At 27.5% G+C, this 19863-nt stretch overlaps 2 protein-coding genes across 2 annotated transcripts; one reads left to right on the top strand and one right to left on the bottom strand.

The window, feature by feature from the left end:
- Positions 1-1746: 1746 nt before the first annotated feature.
- LOC106758292 (dehydration-responsive element-binding protein 1F-like) lies at positions 1747-2632 on the top strand. The gene has a single exon (XM_014641229.2). It carries the CDS (start codon positions 1841-1843, stop codon positions 2630-2632), a length of 792 nt encoding a protein of 263 aa, XP_014496715.1. The 5' UTR covers positions 1747-1840.
- Positions 2633-11740: 9108 nt separating this feature from the next.
- LOC106758889 lies at positions 11741-13793 on the bottom strand. The gene has a single exon (XM_014641891.2). It carries the CDS (start codon positions 13499-13501, stop codon positions 12599-12601), a length of 903 nt encoding a protein of 300 aa, XP_014497377.1. The 5' UTR covers positions 13502-13793; the 3' UTR covers positions 11741-12598.
- Positions 13794-19863: the final 6070 nt, after the last annotated feature.

Below are 19863 nucleotides of genomic sequence, written 5' to 3'. Positions count from 1 at the left end.
ATATATTAAAAATTCATTAAATAAAAGTTTATTAAATCAATTTTCAAAATTAGCGATCAAATTTTTTGTTGATCACTCAAAAGTTTTAGTTGATCTGAATTCAGAGTCTGGTCTAGTTTATAATTATTTTAACATTCTTTAAATTTAATATCATTAATTAAATCTCTAAAATTAGTCTTCAAAAAGATTACATGTTTAGTTTTAAATTAAGAGAAAATTATTTGCTCACAAAAATAAATAAAAAAACACTTGTTTTCCTTTTATAAGGGAAGAAAAAGTAATTTTCATCGCAAATTTAATGTATATTCTTATAAGATCTAACATATAATATACGAGTATTGAGAAGTATAAGTAGAAGTTTCTAGTCTAAGTTTTGTATTAAATAAAAATGAAAAAATATAACATTCTGACTCATTAATTTATTATTTTAAGATTTTTTTATAAAAAGTAGTGTTAATCACTTATATAATACTTATATGATTGGACTTAAGTCTTATTAATCTTATATAACCCCTCCTCTTTGTTAGACCTAAAAGGTTATTAATAGGTTGATGTAAAAATTTTATAATTCCTACTCATTTTTTTTTTTCATTTTTGCGATTCGGTTTTTTCCTTTTCTCGTTTTTAGCAAATGATGCATTGATTGAATCATTTCTTCTTTTATTGGTAAGGAAAATGAAATTTTAACACCATTTTTTGACATTATTTTGACACTGCACACGTGTCAAAATGTGATTGGACGATTTTAAATTAAAAAAGTTGAGGTATGGGTATATTTGGAAAAGAAAAACCAAAGTTTATTTTTTTAATTTGAAATCGTGCAACCATATTTTGACACGTGTGCAGTATCAAAATGATGTCAAAAAATGGTGTTAAAATATCATTTTCCTATTGGTAATCCAAAAGATGTTCTGCTTTCATTTTTGTGAGTGATTTTGAACGAGAGGTTTATGTCCAATTGGTTTTCGTTTGAGTATTATTGATTGAAGTTGGTGATCTAAATCTCTATTATTATTAAATGAAAAGTATTGTTATTATTAAATGTTTAAATTTTTTATTATTGAAGCTGATGATTATAATAGTTCCAAAAACTTCAAACTCGAGCTTGAAGACATAAACAAGTGCCCAAAAGCAATAGTCTTTTGTTGGCACTACGAGGCTTTTGTAAAGAATATTGAAACACAAACATGAACTAAATATTATTATTTTGAAATTTACATTAAATGTCTAGACTTAACATAAATTTATGTCAAAGTTTAGGTACAACATAAATTTACATCATCCACGTACACATTGAAATAAAATTACATGATTTACAAAAAATGATTTAGTAAAATAATTTAATTATTGAAATATGATTCTTTTATTGTTATTTCGACCCTGCGTTATTTCGAAGACTTGTTAAAATTCCTCTCAGTACACAGTACACAGTACAGTTTCTTTATAAAAAAGATGGAAAAGCATAAAGAATGCATCTAATGAGAAAAGTTCATCCTAGCCATTCATTAAAACGTTTTACACACATATTTATATATTACTGCTTTTTTTTTCATCCTTTTAATATCTCTTTTTCCTTAACAAAAGCAAATTCAAAGCACAAAGAACACAATAGATGAATTATTCAAAACATAATGTGAAAATAAAACAAAAAAAAGTAGGTTGAGTCTACTCTTTCTCTATGAAAACGATAGCTCTAGAAATTATTTACAGCACATGCAAACGTCAATGTCAAATCATTGTACCTCCAACACTACACTTTCCTCTTTATAAACCCTTCTCTCCATGAACCCTACCTATCAAATTCTCTTGTTATCACCATCAAAACTCATCACAATCTACCATGAATTTTGAGATCGAATACCCTTTTTCATTTCAATCTTCTTCTGCCATTTTCCAATCATCATCACCCACACCACCTAATAATAATAATAACCCTAACCTACTTTCACATCCTTTAGTTCATGCACAATTTGTAGTTTCACCCAAAAGGAAAGGTGGGAGAAAGAAGTTCAAGGAAACGCGACACCCCATTTATAGGGGTGTCCGACAAAGGAAGGGAAAGTGGGTTTGTGAGCTCAGGGAACCAAAGAAGACCACAAGGATTTGGTTAGGGACATACCCTACACCTGAAATGGCAGCTAGGGCACATGATGTGGGTGCCCTAGCAATTAGGGGCACGTCAGCGATTCTAAACTTTCCAAACTCAGCTTCTTTTCTTCCAATCCTTAACTCCTCTTCACCTAAAGATATTCGAGCAGCCGCAGCAGAAGCTGCTGAGAGTTTCAGACCGATCTCGCTTTCTTCCTTGTCCAATTCTCGTAACAAGAAAACCGGTCGCAAAACTAACTGCAGGAGGGTTTGTAAAAAGGTTTCACCAATGGAGGAAAAGACACCGGAAACAGTGTTGGACACGTCCTTGAATAATAACATGCACAATTTGGATCGTGAAAAATGTGATGTTATCAACAATTGTGATTTATCTTCGACTGTGTTCTTCGATGAGGAGGCATTGTTTAACATGCCTGGTCTCTTGGATAGAATGGCAGAGAGTTTATGTCTTTTTCCATTACCTTCAGTGGATTATTGGGATGATCATGCTTATTTCACAGACTTCAATTTGTGGACTGATTGATCGATTAACCTCTGGGGAATTTCATCAAACACTTTGCAATTGAAGAAGAAAACTAAATATTACAAAAGATAAAAACAGACATATAGGCATGTACTAATGTTTTTTTCACTTCATCATGTCTAGATGCATGTACTAATGTTTTTATCATGGACTTTTTTTACTTCATGTTAATTATTACTTTAAAAAAACATATTCATAATATTTTAACTTTTAAAATAGTACTCTTTAACTCTTATTAAAAGTATAAGATGAAATAGGTAATAAAAGTATTAACATAGAATAAGCATTAACTAGGCTGAATTTCGTTCACTTTTTAATTAAAATAATATTTGATTCAAACACACAAATTATATGTTAAATGACAGTTTAGTTAAATTTGGTTAGTGTTATAGTGTGTTGTTATTTTGGTCTGAACATATATCCATTGAGACTTTTTCGTTCTTTTGTTGTTAGTTTATGTAATTTTTTTCTTTAATGGTTAATGAGAATGCATGGAGATATGTTTAATTGGACTCTGAATAATATTGATGTGTTTCCTTAAAAAAATTTACTCATTTGATATGGAACGTATAGTAAATTTGATTTAATTAAATGAATTATTATCAACTAAAAACTTTAGTTCTTTAAAAATTGTTGTGTCATCGTTTATCTATTATTGTATAGTTTTTACTGACAAAAAAATCGTTTAACTATTATTGTGTAGTTTTTACTGGCAAAAAAATCGTCAGTAATTATTAATAGATATTTATCAACAAATTTTTTTCGATTTATAATTACAGACAAACTTGTAATTGTTTATAATAACTAATAAGATTTTTAATCCATTAGTAAAATTTATCAACAAGTATTATGAATCGATTTTTTATTTTCGTCTCATTAATTTTAATTTATGAACAAATTTTGACATTTATAATAAATTTTTACTATTGATATATAATATCAATTTTTTTTATAATAATTATATACTTTATTTCTAATAATATATTATAATTTTGAAAATATATAACCAATTACCTCTAAACTCATACGTTTTTTATTTCTAATGTGAGCATACCAAAGAATTCAACAATAATCATCACAAAATGTATCATGACTTAACCCTGAAAGCGATATTGGATAATTAATATATATCGTTTTATGTCCTTTTCATTGTAAAAAAAGAAAAAAAATCAATGTTTAGCAACTCTTAAAAATTTCTACGTTACTAAAGGCAAAGCCCCAAAACAAACAGAAGAAACGCAAGCAAAATGACACAAGTTTCTTAAATCACATAATAGATTCAACACATTTTTTTAAAGGATCACGATATTTTAACAATTTTTTTTAATAATTTTTTTACAAAAATAACTTTTCCCTTTTCCAAAACCACAGTTCTTCCATATTTTTATTTTCTATTATTAAAATATTATATTTTAAATTAATTTTATCTCTTATTATAATGTGAGTTTTTTTTTATAGTTGTTTATTTTCAGTTGTCAGAAATCGAAATATATAAACATGAAAAAAATGAGTAGAAGATTTTCTTTTTATAACATGTGGTGTACTTTTACGTAGTTTAAGAATACACGTCACTTTTAACAAATAATAATGTAGTTGAATTTCTCGTACCGTAAAAAAAATTATATTTGACTATATATCATAGATATAAAAATATAAGAGAGATAGTTTAAAAGAATATTTGTAACGTGTGGCGTCCATATTCAATACATAGTTACGATTAATTATCATATATGAGATGAAATATTGTTTAAATGATTTTTGTTTTTAGAAGAGACTTTCAGAATTAAAGAAAGAAGATATATTTAAATTATTATTTATCTTAATTAAGTAAAGTGATATTAGTAAAATAAAGTGAAGCTATATTAGACATATTAGAATAAATAATAATAAAATAAAAATAGATATTCTAAAAATTGTATTATGAATAATATTATAAAATATTATTATAGACTAATCACTAAAAAAATATGTTCATTTCATTTAAGACCGTTATTTTGGTCTTAGAGAAAAAAATTCTGTCGTTACTTATTAATTTCTTTAGTCTATTTTATTGTTTCAAATTTAATTAAGAATATAGACTGACTTTTAGTTTCTAATATGAAAATAACTAGACTTATATGGAATCAAGATTCAGTCCCCAATAGAAATGTAAATATCAGTAAATGTTTACAATAAATAAATAATTTATAAGTAATAGATAGAAATATTTTAAATTTTATTATAATATGATATAAAAAATGTTTTTAATGTAATAAAATAGTGAAATAATATAAAATGAATAACATAAATTTACTTTTTTATTTCCAATGAGAGATGATTATTTTTTTCCTTCAGTTATATCTTTATTCATAAATAAAAATATATAATAATATTAATATAATTGATTAAAAATACTTATTTTATAAAACTGGAAAATTTAAGTAATCATAATATACTAATACGATTCAAGTATAATTTAAATAATTAACATTTATACATATTTTAATAAGTAATGCAAATACATTTTTTTTAACAATTTTAATAAAACTATTTTGATTAGGAGAAACAATCCTACTATCACTCACTAAAAACAAGTCTATCATACTAAAAACAAACCTATCAGCCAAAACAAATTTAAATAATTTTTAAATGAAAATTAGTTATATATATTGCTCAATCAATATTCAAATTCATATTAAGATAAATCCAACTTTGTTGAAAGAATTTTTCGACAACGCTACAAATATCAACACCAACAAGTGATAGAAACATTTATCAAAGTAATCTAAACCACAAACATTATCTCATTAAGAGAAAAAGAAAACACATACTTCAACTTATTAATATCATAACATTTAATAAAAAAAATTATTTTCATTATCGGTCATCAGAAAAAAATATATAAAAAATAACAAAGACTTTAGTCTTATGTAGTGGTCAATAACTTAGTAACTTGTGTAACTAAAATTTAATTTCTCCTTACTTTAGTGATAAATTTATTCATTTAAATACCACCAATTCTGTCTTTAAAAGAAATCTTCCTTATAATAACATTTGTAACAGTATATCAAATCGTTTCAAGTAGTGTAAAAGATAAGTTTAGATTATCGTTTTCTCAAGGAAATTCAGTAACATTATGTGATGAGAATTATTTACCAAAATCAATTTAGTAACAATGGAAATTTGATTCATTTAAATTAGAGTAATGAAATTAACAAAATATTAAAAATTGAAATTGAAAGTTTAAAGCAAGCTTCGTTAGAATTGAATTCATGACTAACATTACAGTAACTTTATGAACAATATTTCACGTTCAAACATTAACACATCACTGTATATTGGTTTAATCCCTTAAAAGAAGTTCTAAAGATATATGTTAAATTATTAATTCCTTAAGTAATCAAACATATCATTTGCATTAAGATTTGACGTTTATAAATTATTAGAAGAATTGAAATTATTCCTATAGTCGTTCATTTTGTTTGCTTTTCTTACGTTCATATTCAAATTTACTTCCCAGTACAAATGAACATATAAAATACATAATACTTCCGTATAATGACAAGTAAATCAAGAAAAACATATGAACGCAAATATATATTGAACAGAAAAATTACATCAACGATCAATCATTACATTCAATTCCAACGAAAAAAAAAGGTTTAGCTCCTAGTAATGTACACATTTTAGCAATTCCTTACATACATGGTGTCTGAATCCCTTGAAGTAGTCTCCTAAAGTCTTCAATCTTTTTCAGTTCTTTGCTCTCTGTCAGAAGTTTTCAATTTTTGTTTATTTCCCACTTTAAAAGCCAATTCAATTTAACTATTTCGCTCAGCAGTTATGTATGCCATGAGCAAATAATCAATTGCAATCCTTTAACAGGCTATAATGAGTTCAACAAGTTGTGCTAGTGTGTTGAAACTCTTTTCAACTGAGCGATTAAAAGTTGGCTTAGCAAGAAACATCTGACAACACTCTACTTAATATATAAATTCTTGTACAATTTACTACACAACTTTCCTATTTCTTATTAAATTTTTTTACAAGGAACACATTAATTCAAGAATAAATAAATGTAATTAATAAATATAAAAACATGTATTTTTCATATTTATCACACAACAACTATCTTGTGTTTTACTTCAAAAGATAAATCTATTTATTTATAGATAAGAGCGATAATTTAATTTAATAATTGATCACATAGATTCGTTTTGAAAAAAGAAAAAAAAAAGTGGTGCAAGTGAGTTACCATTTCTAAAGTGGAATGGTAAATACCAGGTTCCTATCTTCAGTTCTTATTTTATACATAAAATTATCATCATAAAAAAAATGTCAGCATAAAAAATTAATAAAATAAATGAAAATTCTAACCAAATAATAATTTTAGTTTATAATTTATTTACCAAAATGGTGGATATCGGCAATCACGAATTTCTCTACATCAATATTTTTTCCTTAACCTTTGATCGAATTATTGAACATGATGTTAAAATTTGTAATTCTGAGGTGAGAAAACTAAATCATTAGAACACGGAGGAATTTTTCTATTTATGAGGGGGAAATGTACGATATTTTATTAATGAGAAAATCGATGAAGCATGTTGTGCCTTTTATTGTTCAATATATTTTTGCAAAGTCACATTAGTGCAGAAAGCGTTTTAGACGTATGTTATTTTGGACTTTTAACGTCAGTTCCCGATCCGACGTTTTTATGAATAATCTTAATGGGACGTTGGACATTGCACTAACTGACGTCTAAGGGTACTATAAACGTCGGACATGGCACTAACCGACGTCTACTGCTTTCGTTGTGTTATGGTGTAGTTTTGCTCGTGTCTTTGGGTAACCTAGTAGCACCTTATTCCTTTGCTAGTTTCTTCATAAGAAAAACTTACGTCTTTTGGATTTCTTATGACATTTTAACCCAAAACCGAACCTGGGTCTTTGCCCAGTACCATGACAACCGCCAATGAAAAAGAATACGCAATGACATGAGAATTAGGCAAGGACCTAGATTCGATTTTGGGTTGAAATGCCATAAGAGATCCAAAAGACATAGTTTTTCTTACGAGGAAGCTAGCAAAGGAAGAAGGTGCTACTATACTACCCAAATATACGAGTAAAACTGCATAAAAACACAACGAAAACTCATTTTAATCGGTTCAAATAGAAGATAATTCATCAAAGACTAATTTAATCGGAGTAAAAGTAAGTTTAAATGGTTCGAAAGAGATAAAACGCACCTGGAAATGCTATGCAGCGGAGAGAAAAGGCGAGGAGGAAGACGATGAAGTGCGCGTAATCGCAGGTTCGCGGTTTCTGATTTAACGGGAACTGAGACATTGGTGCCCCCAGTGACCGACGTCTATTCTCGACTAGACGTCGGTGGCCTGGCTAATGTGACGTACATTCGAATTAAAAATTATTATTCTCGGAGTATATAAACGTCGGATATATGGGTTGTCGACATCTATAATCGTATATAGATGTCAGAGTGACGGAAACGGACGTCTATACGGCGAAAAAAATGATTTTTCACCTACTTGCCAGGCTAGTAGATGTCGGTTGGGTGGGGTCCGACGTCTATAAAATTATAGACATTGGGGACCCTCCTAATCGACGTCTATATGGCTAGTTATTTATGAAAATATCACAAGTCAATAATTTACGTTGGATATTTTATAGTCCAACGTCTACAGAATGACGTTAAAGGTCAATTCTACACTAGTGTCAATCTATCCAATCACTAATTATTCTGAAAAATAATAATATTTTGGTGAAGGTTAGCAATCATTATCCAAAAGTTTGTTGGAATATAACTCCAATAAATTTAACATTTGTTTATAAATTTAATATACTAAATAATGTATAAGCAAGATAGTAATGATTCAAATTAGTGTGGTACATTGCTATCCAACAAATATATAGTCTTATATTTAATAGATATGTTTAATTTTTAATGTGAAATAATTTGTTGAAAATCTTAAATACACTAGGAATAAGATATATTATAATATTTAAGTGAGTTTAAGTTTTATTTTAAAAATCAATTTTACAATATAAATATTGTTATTATCTTCAATAGTTTTTAAAGACAATTTCAATATTTTTTCTTTCCATTCTGAAAATTTTTTAAACACAAAATCACAAAAAAAAAAAAAATGAGTTTCAATCTTCAAAATCTCATTTCTTTATATTTCAATTTATCTTAAGTTAAATTTGTAAGAAACAAAAAAATTGAATATAAAATAGACATGTGTATTAAAATAATGAGACTGAGTAATTTATATTAAAATAGTCTTATAATATAAATATAAGTTTCTAAAATTCAGTTTATTATCTTAATTTTCTTTATCTTTCTAAAACACTATCTTCTTTGGTTTTTCTCACTTCTCTCTACTTTTTCTCACTCTTGGACCATCTGTTCCACAATCAACAAGTGTATAGACGATCCTGTGTCGAGAGCTACAATTCCTATCAATCAATTTTTTGATTTGAGCTGGTAAGTTTCGTTCCTCTTTTATTAATCTACTATTCAATAAAAAAATTAATACATGTACTATGTGATAATATTATGAAAAAAATATATGTTAACATATTATTAACCATAAATTTTATCTTGTCATGTATTATTATGTTCATTCCTAATTTTAATAAGGAGATGTTCACCTTCATAAATTGATGCCTCGTATTGGGTTTATAGGTTTAAGTTATACTAATATTTTAGTTTTATAAGAAATATTATTTTAATTGTACAAGCTTTTTTACAAATTAGAATATTTCATGTCATTTAAGAGATGTATTATTTTATTGAGTCGCATGGTGCTTAGTAACAATACATAAAGAATAAGAAAATTATAAATATACGTCTTTTTATATTTTTCCAACACCTAAAAAAATACTAATATTTCAATCTTTTTATTTGATTTGTCCGTAATTTATTTTATGATTCAAAATATTTTTTTTATTGATGTTGAATAGATGTAAAGTAGAAAAAATAGTGTTAATGTATGATCACTCTAAATATTATCCTCAAACAATTATACGTACACTAAATTCACTTGTACTTCTGATATTTAGTTGAATTTCTTTCTATACTTCTCTTTTTTTAAATCTTTGTATTGTTCATTCTTTGAAGACCATTACATTTACACTATATCTCGTACCCTATAATAGATACTGCTATAATTTTTAAAAAGGAAAATGACTTACTAGTAATTTAAAAAATAATGGTTATAATTCATCTAACAAATATTATTAACACTTTTCACGTACGTTTACAAATTTTGCCCATCTTTCATTTCAACCCAAAATATCAATATCATATTTATTAAATTTAGTATTGATAAATTATTTAACGAAAATATCAAGATCGTATATGATTTAAACATTTTTTAGGAATAATATTTATCTTTTATAGGAGAAGAATTAATAAGAGTCATGTCGAGAGGGAGAGAATTATAATTGATGAATTGATTTCTTTCTCTTTGACATTGTTGTTATTACCAAAATTTTTAAATCCTTTTAAATTTTATAAATAAAATATTTACAGTAAAAAAGAAAAGGAAAACATCATACTTATTATATTATTATATTAAATTTTTTATTAGGAATGACAAATAAATTTGTTATAATGGATTAACATCAGAGTTAGGTTTTTTTCACTTTAAATTTTGACATGGTTTGTCATGGTTACATCTATTTCATTAGTGTTGTCAAAATGGATTACTTGGTCCGATCCGGTCCAGCTCATTACGAGTTAATTACTTAGTGAGTCAACTCAACCTGTCTCATTTATTAGTAAGTCAGAAAAATTTGAACCCGACTCGACCCATCACAAGTTGGTGGATTAAACGGATTGGCTCACTGCTTAATTACAATTTTTTTAAAAAAAAAAAATTACTAACTTTTTGTAATTCAAATCTAAATAAATTTCACTTCCAACATGATGTTAAACTCAAAAAAAATTCAAAATAATAATAAAAAGGTACAATACAATCCATGTATAGAAACAAGATGGTATTTTTTAAGGTTTTATAAAATAATAAATTAATAAAAATAAAATTAGGTGAGTTGGTAGGACAACCTGACTCACTACGAATACAACCCGGATGAACCGATTTAAATGAACCGGATTAAAAATTGACCCGCATAAAAAAATACATTTTTCTTTAACCTAATTCGGCTCAAACACGTGGTGAGCCATATTAGCCTGCGAATTGTAACCCATTTTGACAACCAAAATTTGATCAAGTGGTGGTCTTTTTTAAATTATCAACTTAAGATATTATGGTAAGTGTTTGAACATAATAAACTTAAAGCCCAATAAGTTTTAAATTCACAAATGAAAGGTTTGGAGCACAGATTAATTGCCCAGGTTAAAGCCCAATAATTTTCCTTTCTTTACTACCTCCATTTCTATCATCTGTTACTTTCTAAAAGTAAAAATTTCCACTTATAAATTTTAAACTTTAAATAGTTTTTTTTATCCAATTATACCTCTATCAGATAGAGAACCAAGATTCTCTATCAAATATCATTTATTGTATTTCTTAAATAACTTTAAATGATAAAAAAACCAACAGAAAATGTTTGTCACATATGTGAAACAGAGCATACAGATACCTTAGGTTTTGAGTTTCCTTCGATTCCTGTTTTCTACAAAGAAATTTGAAAAGACTACTATCGATGTAATGCTCCTTTTATGTTATAAATGTCAGTAATATTAATCCTTATTCTTATTACCACACCAAATAATCTCATATTATTTAGGAATCGAAGTTTCAGTTCTCAAATTTACTCAATATACTCAACCGACTTAGAATCAGAACAGATAAATCAATTATGCAGACAAATTTTGTCAAAAGACTAATGATGATTTTCATGTTTCTGATATGAAGATAAAAATGTCATTGCATTAGTAACGATTTTACAAAATTTGAGCTCATGTACTAGTTTAGTATTAAGTCTGATTTGATAATAAGTTGAATATCTGCAAGTAAATGAATTTGAACATGAGTTGAAATTTTATATGTTGTACAAACTCAGTCAAAGAACATCTGTTATGGTACCCTATATATACTATTGGTATATTCCTAACACATCTTTGCATATGTTGAGAGTAAAGGTGAAAGAAGATGTGCCAGAACAGTAGATCATTGGTTCTACCTAACAAAGCTATTTCTATCTTTTACCATGTTACAGACAATGGTAGCAATCATTGAATTTTGCGTGTAGATTACAGAATTCAGGGACCAAGGACAATAACATCATTTAAAATTGTTAACCTTGGTCTCTATGATTCTGATATGAAAGTGTTAGAAAGTGACTCAACTGAGCCTAAAAGTGGTAGCAGAAGCTTGATTATGTGTAAATTCAAAGGAAGTGGAAGTAAATCATATCCTGTTGAGTACTTGTTTCCAGTTTTTTGAAACTTTACAGTGAACAACGATAAACAGAATTGTAAAGGACAAGGTAGAATAATGTGGCTTCAATTCATTCACAAGATTCTCAACTTTATTCTTCTGTAAAGGGTAAAAGCAGCTCAATTATGCCAACCAAGATCTCATTTTCCTTTTACCAAATCTTCACTGATATTCATGTCTCCCAAATTTGATAGAAATGCGGCACTAGACACTACTCAGAACCAACAGTCAAAGGAAGAAAAAACAGAGAAACAAAAGTCACATGCTCAACCAGCTATTCTGATAATATCACTCAAATTTATTTTCTTTCTGTTTCCTATGATAAAAAATAATTAGTATGTATCCCTTCAACAAGGAAGGGGAAAGAAAAAACAAAGAGTCAAAGCAAGAATTGAAAAAATACACAAGAAATAAAAAAGATGTTAAAAAAAAAAATTAAAAAGGAACATGTTCCTTATCTTAACAAGAAGAAGTCTGCAGAGTTGGAGATTGAATTCTTAGTATACAGTTGTGTTGAATACTGGAACAAGATTGTGTGGTGTGAAAGATGTTTTCCTCATGTGCTCTTACATGCATAGATCAACAAGGAGAATTCAACTCTGTCTTTGTCTTTCTGTGCAATCTTTTCCTCTAACCACAATCTGCTATCCAAGCCACTTCTGGTCCTGAACATGAACACTGCATAACCAGAAGCAGGGTTGAAAAACCAGTTATGAACATCCCAAAGCAAATCCACCAGCAACCCATCAACAAAAATCGTTTGGTTGCCCCTGAAATTCCACTGCAGCCTCTTCACACGGATCACCGTTTTCTTGTCAATGCAAACGGACAAAACAGGAGCTTTCAGGCCCTCATTCTCCCCGCTGCATCGGATCAAAATGTCATGCCAAGTTCCGCTGTCACAGAACTGAGCCTTGGTGGCGTAAACGGCGTTCCCGGAGCAATGTTCACGCCGTGACAAAAGCGAAACTTTGGCCAAAAGGGTTCTCGTTTTGAACTTCTTCACCACATCTTCTTCTCCAAGAACGAGGCCTATCTCAGCATCAACCAGAATCGCCACGTAAAACCCTTCAACAGGTTCGGGACCAGTGTCGTACTTGGCCTTCGACAGGTCCCAGAAGACCTCAACCTTGGAGTCTTGGGATTCTAGGACCTTGCTTCCTTTCTTTTTCCTGAAAAACCGCGAATTTGTGTTGAGCCTGAAAGATGGTTCCAAAGGGTTCTCTTCGCCGAAGCTTATTGTGAGTCCTTGGTTGGAGTGGCTCTTGCACCACGTGACCGTGATCAGAACCTGCTTTTGGTTGGAAAGGGTGGTTTTGTAGACAGAGGTCACCGAGTTCTGCGTTGAAGGTGTAACACTGGGAGATATGCAGGCGTTGTTTGAGTAGCTAGAACACGAAGAGTGTGACACATTCACTGCGTTCTCATTGAAGCAAGATATTATATCTGCCATATTCATTTTTGCATAATCAGAGCACCCAGAAGTTGAGATCTGAGGTTTTGAACTAAAGCAGTGGTGGGTGCTTTTTCTTTTTCAGAATCTGAGCAGAATTCGTGAACTCAGAAGAACGGATTTGAAGTGTGTTTGTGCTGAAGGGGAAGAAAAGTGAAGAAGGAAAATCAACAAAAAGGGGAAGGAAGACAAGAGAAAGAGAAAGAGAACGAGAAAGAGAAGACAATGTTGTTCTTGAAAAGGACCATTACCATTTAATTTCCATTAACATGACTTTCTCTTCTCTCTTACCTTAAACTATGTGCCTATGTACCTATAAATAATCATAATAGCAATGTGTTTGATTAATTAACATGAACAAAAGAATAGAAGAATGAAACACAAACCTAGGTGGGGTGCTTTTTTAATTACCAGTTAATAGCTCCAAATATTTTGAAAGTTGGAAAAAGATGAAAAAAAAGGGTTACCAAAAAGTTTATCTTTTTCTACCCTATCCTTCTTTTTCAAGTACTTTCTTTGACATCATCATGCTATGCTTTACAACATAATTACAAATATTTTTATGACAAGACAGAGAGAAATAAAAGAGTGTCCTAGAATACATACACTATGAAACTACTTAGTTACCCATGAATTATTACTCTGTTCTTTAATGCTGCATTATTCTGCACCTCGGATTTCACATTAATTAAGAATGGAACTGGGTTAGCAGTAGTTATCAGTATCAGTAGTTTACAACTTACGAGGGACCAATATCATTGATAAATTATGAAAATTTCACATTACTTTTCCAAAATTTTTAAAGTCTTAATACCTCCTTTGATTCTCGTATTTATGTGAAAATCTCAATTCGGTCTTCAAGTTTTGAACTATTTCAATTGGGTTATAATTTTTGTAAAAATACACATATTTTATCCCAACCGTTAACTAATCTCAAACGGCATTAAGTTTAACGTGGTATGCTGACGTATTGGCTTAATCCCTTCTTGGTCCTCGTATTTGTGTAAAAACTCAGTTCGGTCATCAAGTTTTGAACTGTCTTAATTGGATCATAATTTTTGTAAAAATACACACATTTTACCCCAATCGTTAACTAATCTCAAACGGCGTTAAGTTTAGCTGACGTGATAGCCAGAGGACATGCTGACGTGTATTATTTAATTATATGAATTATTTTTTAAAATAAGCAGTGTTTCACGTGGCACAATGCCTATTATTTAGTTTATTTGAATTAGGGATTTTATTCATCTCTGTGAGAATTAGGGATTTTACACAAATTATCTCGTCGGCTCAAAAAATAAAGTCACCGGAAAACTCGCGAACCAGTGCAATCAGTCTCAACTTTTTCTGAAAATGAACCAACTTGATACCCTATAGGTTCATCACCAGCTTTTAAGCTATTTATTCCACTGATAGCAGGAGATAACTGTTGCACAATGAGATCAGTTAGCGATTGGAGTAAAATGTGTGCATTTTTACAAAAATTATGACCCAATTGAGACAATTTAAAACTTGAGGACCGAACTGAGATTTTCACACAAATACGAGGACCAATAAGGGATTAAGCCAACACGTCAGCATACCACGTCAGCTAAACTTAACACCGTTTGAGATCAATTAACGGTTGGGGTAAAATGTGTGCATTTTTACAAAAATTATGACTCAATTGAGACAGTTCAAAACTTGAGAACCGAACTGAGATTTTTATACAAATACGAGGATCAAGGGAGATATTAAACCAATTTTAAAATACTAAGACCATTTATAACTACCAACTATAAAAAGTTAATGAATTTATCTTTCTTCTGTTGTGTTTTTGGTTTTTCAATTTTTAACTGGTTCTATTCTAATTTGGATAATGATATTAGATAATGTTTTTTATTAATATTTTAACATTATTTACGTATTATTTTGTAATTGGTTCGAAATTACTTCACAATCAATAATAATAATTATAAACATTATCATAGATTAATCACAAAATAATATATAGACAATGTTTAAATGTTATAAAAAAATGTTATCTAAGTATCATTATCATTCTAATTTCTATCATTTACAATTAACCAATTTTATGCATGATTAATTTTTATATTAAATTTCTTCATAGCTTTTAGTTGGATTTCCTTGATTATACTTCATGGTTTTGTTTAAAGGTTTTTCAATAAATCAAAAAAAATATTTCATTTTTATTTTTGAATATAATCTTCAATAAGTTACATGTGATTTCTTTCATTTTTTTTATTTATTTTAATGTGTGTTATTATATTTTATCTTTATATTAATTATCATAACTAGTTGTTTTTATATTAATTAAATTAAGAATATAATTAGAAAAAAATGTTATCTTAAATTATTAAAAATATCAAATAAAAGTATTAATATCTTTTATTCATAAACAACTATTAGTATATTCAGCTAGATTTCTTCTCATTACAATACATTTGTAAGACTTTGTGTGAAAAGAAATTAAATTCAGCGATAGTCACTTGGAAGAATGGTCAATAATAACCAAACAGTTTAATTCAATTCGATAAAATTAATTTTTACTTATAAAATATGTGAATTTAAAAATAGGTTTTTAGTATTTGTTAAAACTTGTATCTTCAAATCAATATCAATCCTTCTTTATATTTAAAATTAACAGCAATAACAATTTTTTATTCTTCAATTATTAAAATTTAAGAACTAATTTATCAAGTTGAAAATACAGAAACAAAGCAACAGTTTGCATAAAAGCATAAACTATAAAGTTTTTCATTACTATAATGATAGAAGAATATTGCTATTAAAGTATATATTTTTCTTTAAATGTGTAAAATATGATCTTTCTTTAATGGAAAACCCTAGTTGGACTTAGGTAACTTTGGTACAATGTTGGTTGATTCTACTAATTAAAGTTATACTATCTATCAAACATTTATTTATCAAACATTTGTCATGATCCTAAAATTGTTACTACAAAATCTTTACCTAATATTGATAACCTTTTAATTTAAGTCTCACTATCAACCCTATTTTTTTTCAGCAAGAGTTGGTAAAGCATCTTGAAAACTCTTGAAGCATATAATAAGGGATAGGTAAGCTAAATTTTCCATTTTCCACACACCCATTAACCAAAATCAAAACCCCAAAATTAGGTAAAGATTTGGAAACAAATAGAATTTCTGATACAACATAATTTTTTTTTAAATAATTGTATCATAATACACTTTTATATTCATTTGACACATAATATAAAAATAAAATAGTTACATTTTTTACTTTTTTAATAAAAAAGAAAATAAAAAAATAAATAAAGATAATATCAAATGAATGTAAAAAATTTAAGTGTATCAAATAATTTTTTTAATTTTTTTTTTTACTTTTTTATTTTATTTTTTGGCTCAAACTTTTTACCTTTTTTTTGTGATAACCAAAAACATGAAAGTGCTAGTGGGGAAACTATGAATAAATATTGGCCCACAAAATAAATTTGGCCTGAAGACACACCAACTCCTACTCCCTATACACCTATGGTTAAAAGCACACTTGCTACAAGACAAAAATTTCTAATTTTTTCAATTTTTTATTTCCATTTATTTATTATTATTTACTCTCATGGATAATAAAATCGAGAATAAAATATTTAATGTCATTATAATGGGTGGAACTACTTGTTTTTAATTAGTGCTCCTCCTCTACTTGTTGTACCTGAGAAAGAAAGACATTTCAATATGAATTATTGAAAGTCAATGATTATTAAATAATAATTATAAAAAAATCTTCTAATACTTTCTTAATGTTCTGTACATTTGTTTAATGAAGAAAGTATTGAATGTTTCTAACGTTTTTTAATTACTGAATGAATTTATTCTTTTGATAAGTGATTCCTTTACAAAATATTTTAGTGATAAATACATTCCACACTAAACTTAAAAAATTTATTTTGTATTTGCTACTAAAATAATTAAATGGAAAAACTAAAAGGAAAACTTGGCTTAATTAATAAACTTAATAATTATTTATAAATGGTCAAATTTGACCTTTTCATCTCATTTAAAAATAAAATAGGAGAAGTTGGCATGATTAGTAGAATAAGATGGATGAGGCTTAATTGAAAATGGCAGAAAGAGTTTTTAAAGAGTATTTGGCAACAACTTTTATTAAATAATTAATTGATTTTTTTGAATTAAATTATAGCATTAATAGAAAGAAAACGTTGAATAAGTTAGTGTAACTGAATGTACTATGTTTGGATTTATAAGAATGTGATGAGATAAGAGTGGAAATAAATGAGGAATGGAAAAAGAATGGGGAATCTGTCACACAGAACATAAAACAGGGACATCATTATTTTGGTTCGTGTATTGAGGTACAAGTGTGAAGCCATGAGTATTGTGTTTATGGACCCCATACCCACTATTCTCATTAAATATCAACTATTTTTTTCTTTATAGTGCTTTTAAAATGAGCTAACGATCCATTCCGATTAATTATACAGTCAATCAAACTAACTCGGTTTATTTATTAGTGAATTAAAAAATTTTAAATTCAGAATAGATTACGGATTGGTAAATTAAATAAGTTGATTCATTACTTAATTATAATTTTTTTAAAATAAAAAAATTACAAATTCTTTTAAAATAAAAAAATTAAATTTTTTTATAATTCAAATCTAAATGATTCTCACTCTCAAAATAATGTTAAACTCAAAAAAATTCAAAATAACAAGAAAACACAATAAAATCTAAGCTAGATGATATTTTTTAGGATTTCATAAGATAATAAATTAATAAAATAAAATTTAGTAGGATGGTGAGTCAACTTGACTTAATGCGGATTCAACCCAAAGAAACTAAATTTAAATAAACCGTGTTAAAAATTGACTCACATAAAAAAAAATACATTTTTCTCAAACCTAACTCAGCTCAAACATGTGGTAATCAGAATTAGTCTGCGAGTTGTAACTCATTTTGACAGCTTTAATTTTTTATACGAATTACTTATCATCAACCTAAGTATTAACAAGCACTTGGTGAATCTCATTTTCTTCTTCTGGGTTAAATTCTGGATTCAAATAGAAAAACAATAACGAAATTACTAGCTTAAATGATTTTAACAAAATTGTTTGAAAGGTGAAGATTTATTTATTTATATAATGCAAATTAATGTTATTGTTTTTTTGTGTAGATCTCCAATATATTATTCCAGTTTATGTGGATCTTTACCATATTATAGTTTATGTGAATTTTCAACGCATTCTTTTACTCAGATATGTGTATATAGTGTGTGCAACTAGATATTTATAGATGAATTTGAATTTGTCTCTTTTTGGAGTAAAATTTTAGATTTAGAATTTATGAATAGAAAAACAAATACATTAAAAAAGACTAATTGATTTTGTAAAATAGGTTTGTAATATGAAAATTGTTTTTATTTATATAGGATAAATTGATTTTATTTTCTCTTATGTGTAAATCTCTAACACATATTTTTTATATAAAGAATTGCATTTAAGATTATATCTCTAATACATCTCCTTTATATGGAGATATGGTTAAAAATTCAAGTATGAGTTTATATCTTACATTAAATAAAAATAACGAAGAGAGGAAATTGATTTAGAAAGAGAAAAAAGTTTGATCCCACTGTTTTTCTTTTTCTTTTTTTCATGTTAATTTAACAATTGAATGAAGATTCCAAAAGGGTGATATAAAACTAAACGTGAAGGTGACAATTCAAAAGGGATAAAGAATCCTACTGAAAAGAAAATTATAGTGTCTTGGCCTTATGTAAATACCAAAAAATTCTCTTCAGAAAGATGTCTACCAAGGCATCTTTTACCACAACAACAACAAAAATTGCATTTATTTATGTTTATATATCAAATTATAGGTAACATATATATCAAGATATTTTTCAGTATGTAATCATTATTAATCATAGTGCATTTTGTAAACCTAATTTTTTATGGAATAAACTACTATACTGCAATGAAATTAAGGTCATATATCTATTTCACTTCTTAATTTTCTTACTTGTATAATCTTTTTTGATAATTTATTAATTGATCCTATAATGATTTTTATGGTCGAAGTTATACATATTTAAGTTCTTATATTTAAAATAAAAGAGTTAATGAAATATAAGTATAGTATCGTACAAAGATTGGTCGAAAAGTTGTAGACATGTGATAATCCATTAGCACCTAATAGTAAATAAAGAAATATCTTCTTTTAAAGACAATTTTTAGCTAAAATACGTCTAAATATTAAATATGAACAGTTTTTTAATGGGAGTTTGTACTTATTCTGAATTAAAAAATGAATAAAGTTGTATTATGAGGAATTAATTATTCTGGTCATACAAGTTAAAGTGGAGATTGG

The sequence above is a fragment of the Vigna radiata genome, chromosome 4 (genome assembly GCF_000741045.1).
Source record: "Vigna radiata var. radiata cultivar VC1973A chromosome 4, Vradiata_ver6, whole genome shotgun sequence".
Classification (NCBI taxonomy): Eukaryota; Viridiplantae; Streptophyta; class Magnoliopsida; order Fabales; family Fabaceae; genus Vigna; species Vigna radiata.
The sequence above is the reverse complement of the archived record's forward strand: the minus strand, read 5'-3'. Positions and strand labels throughout refer to the sequence as shown.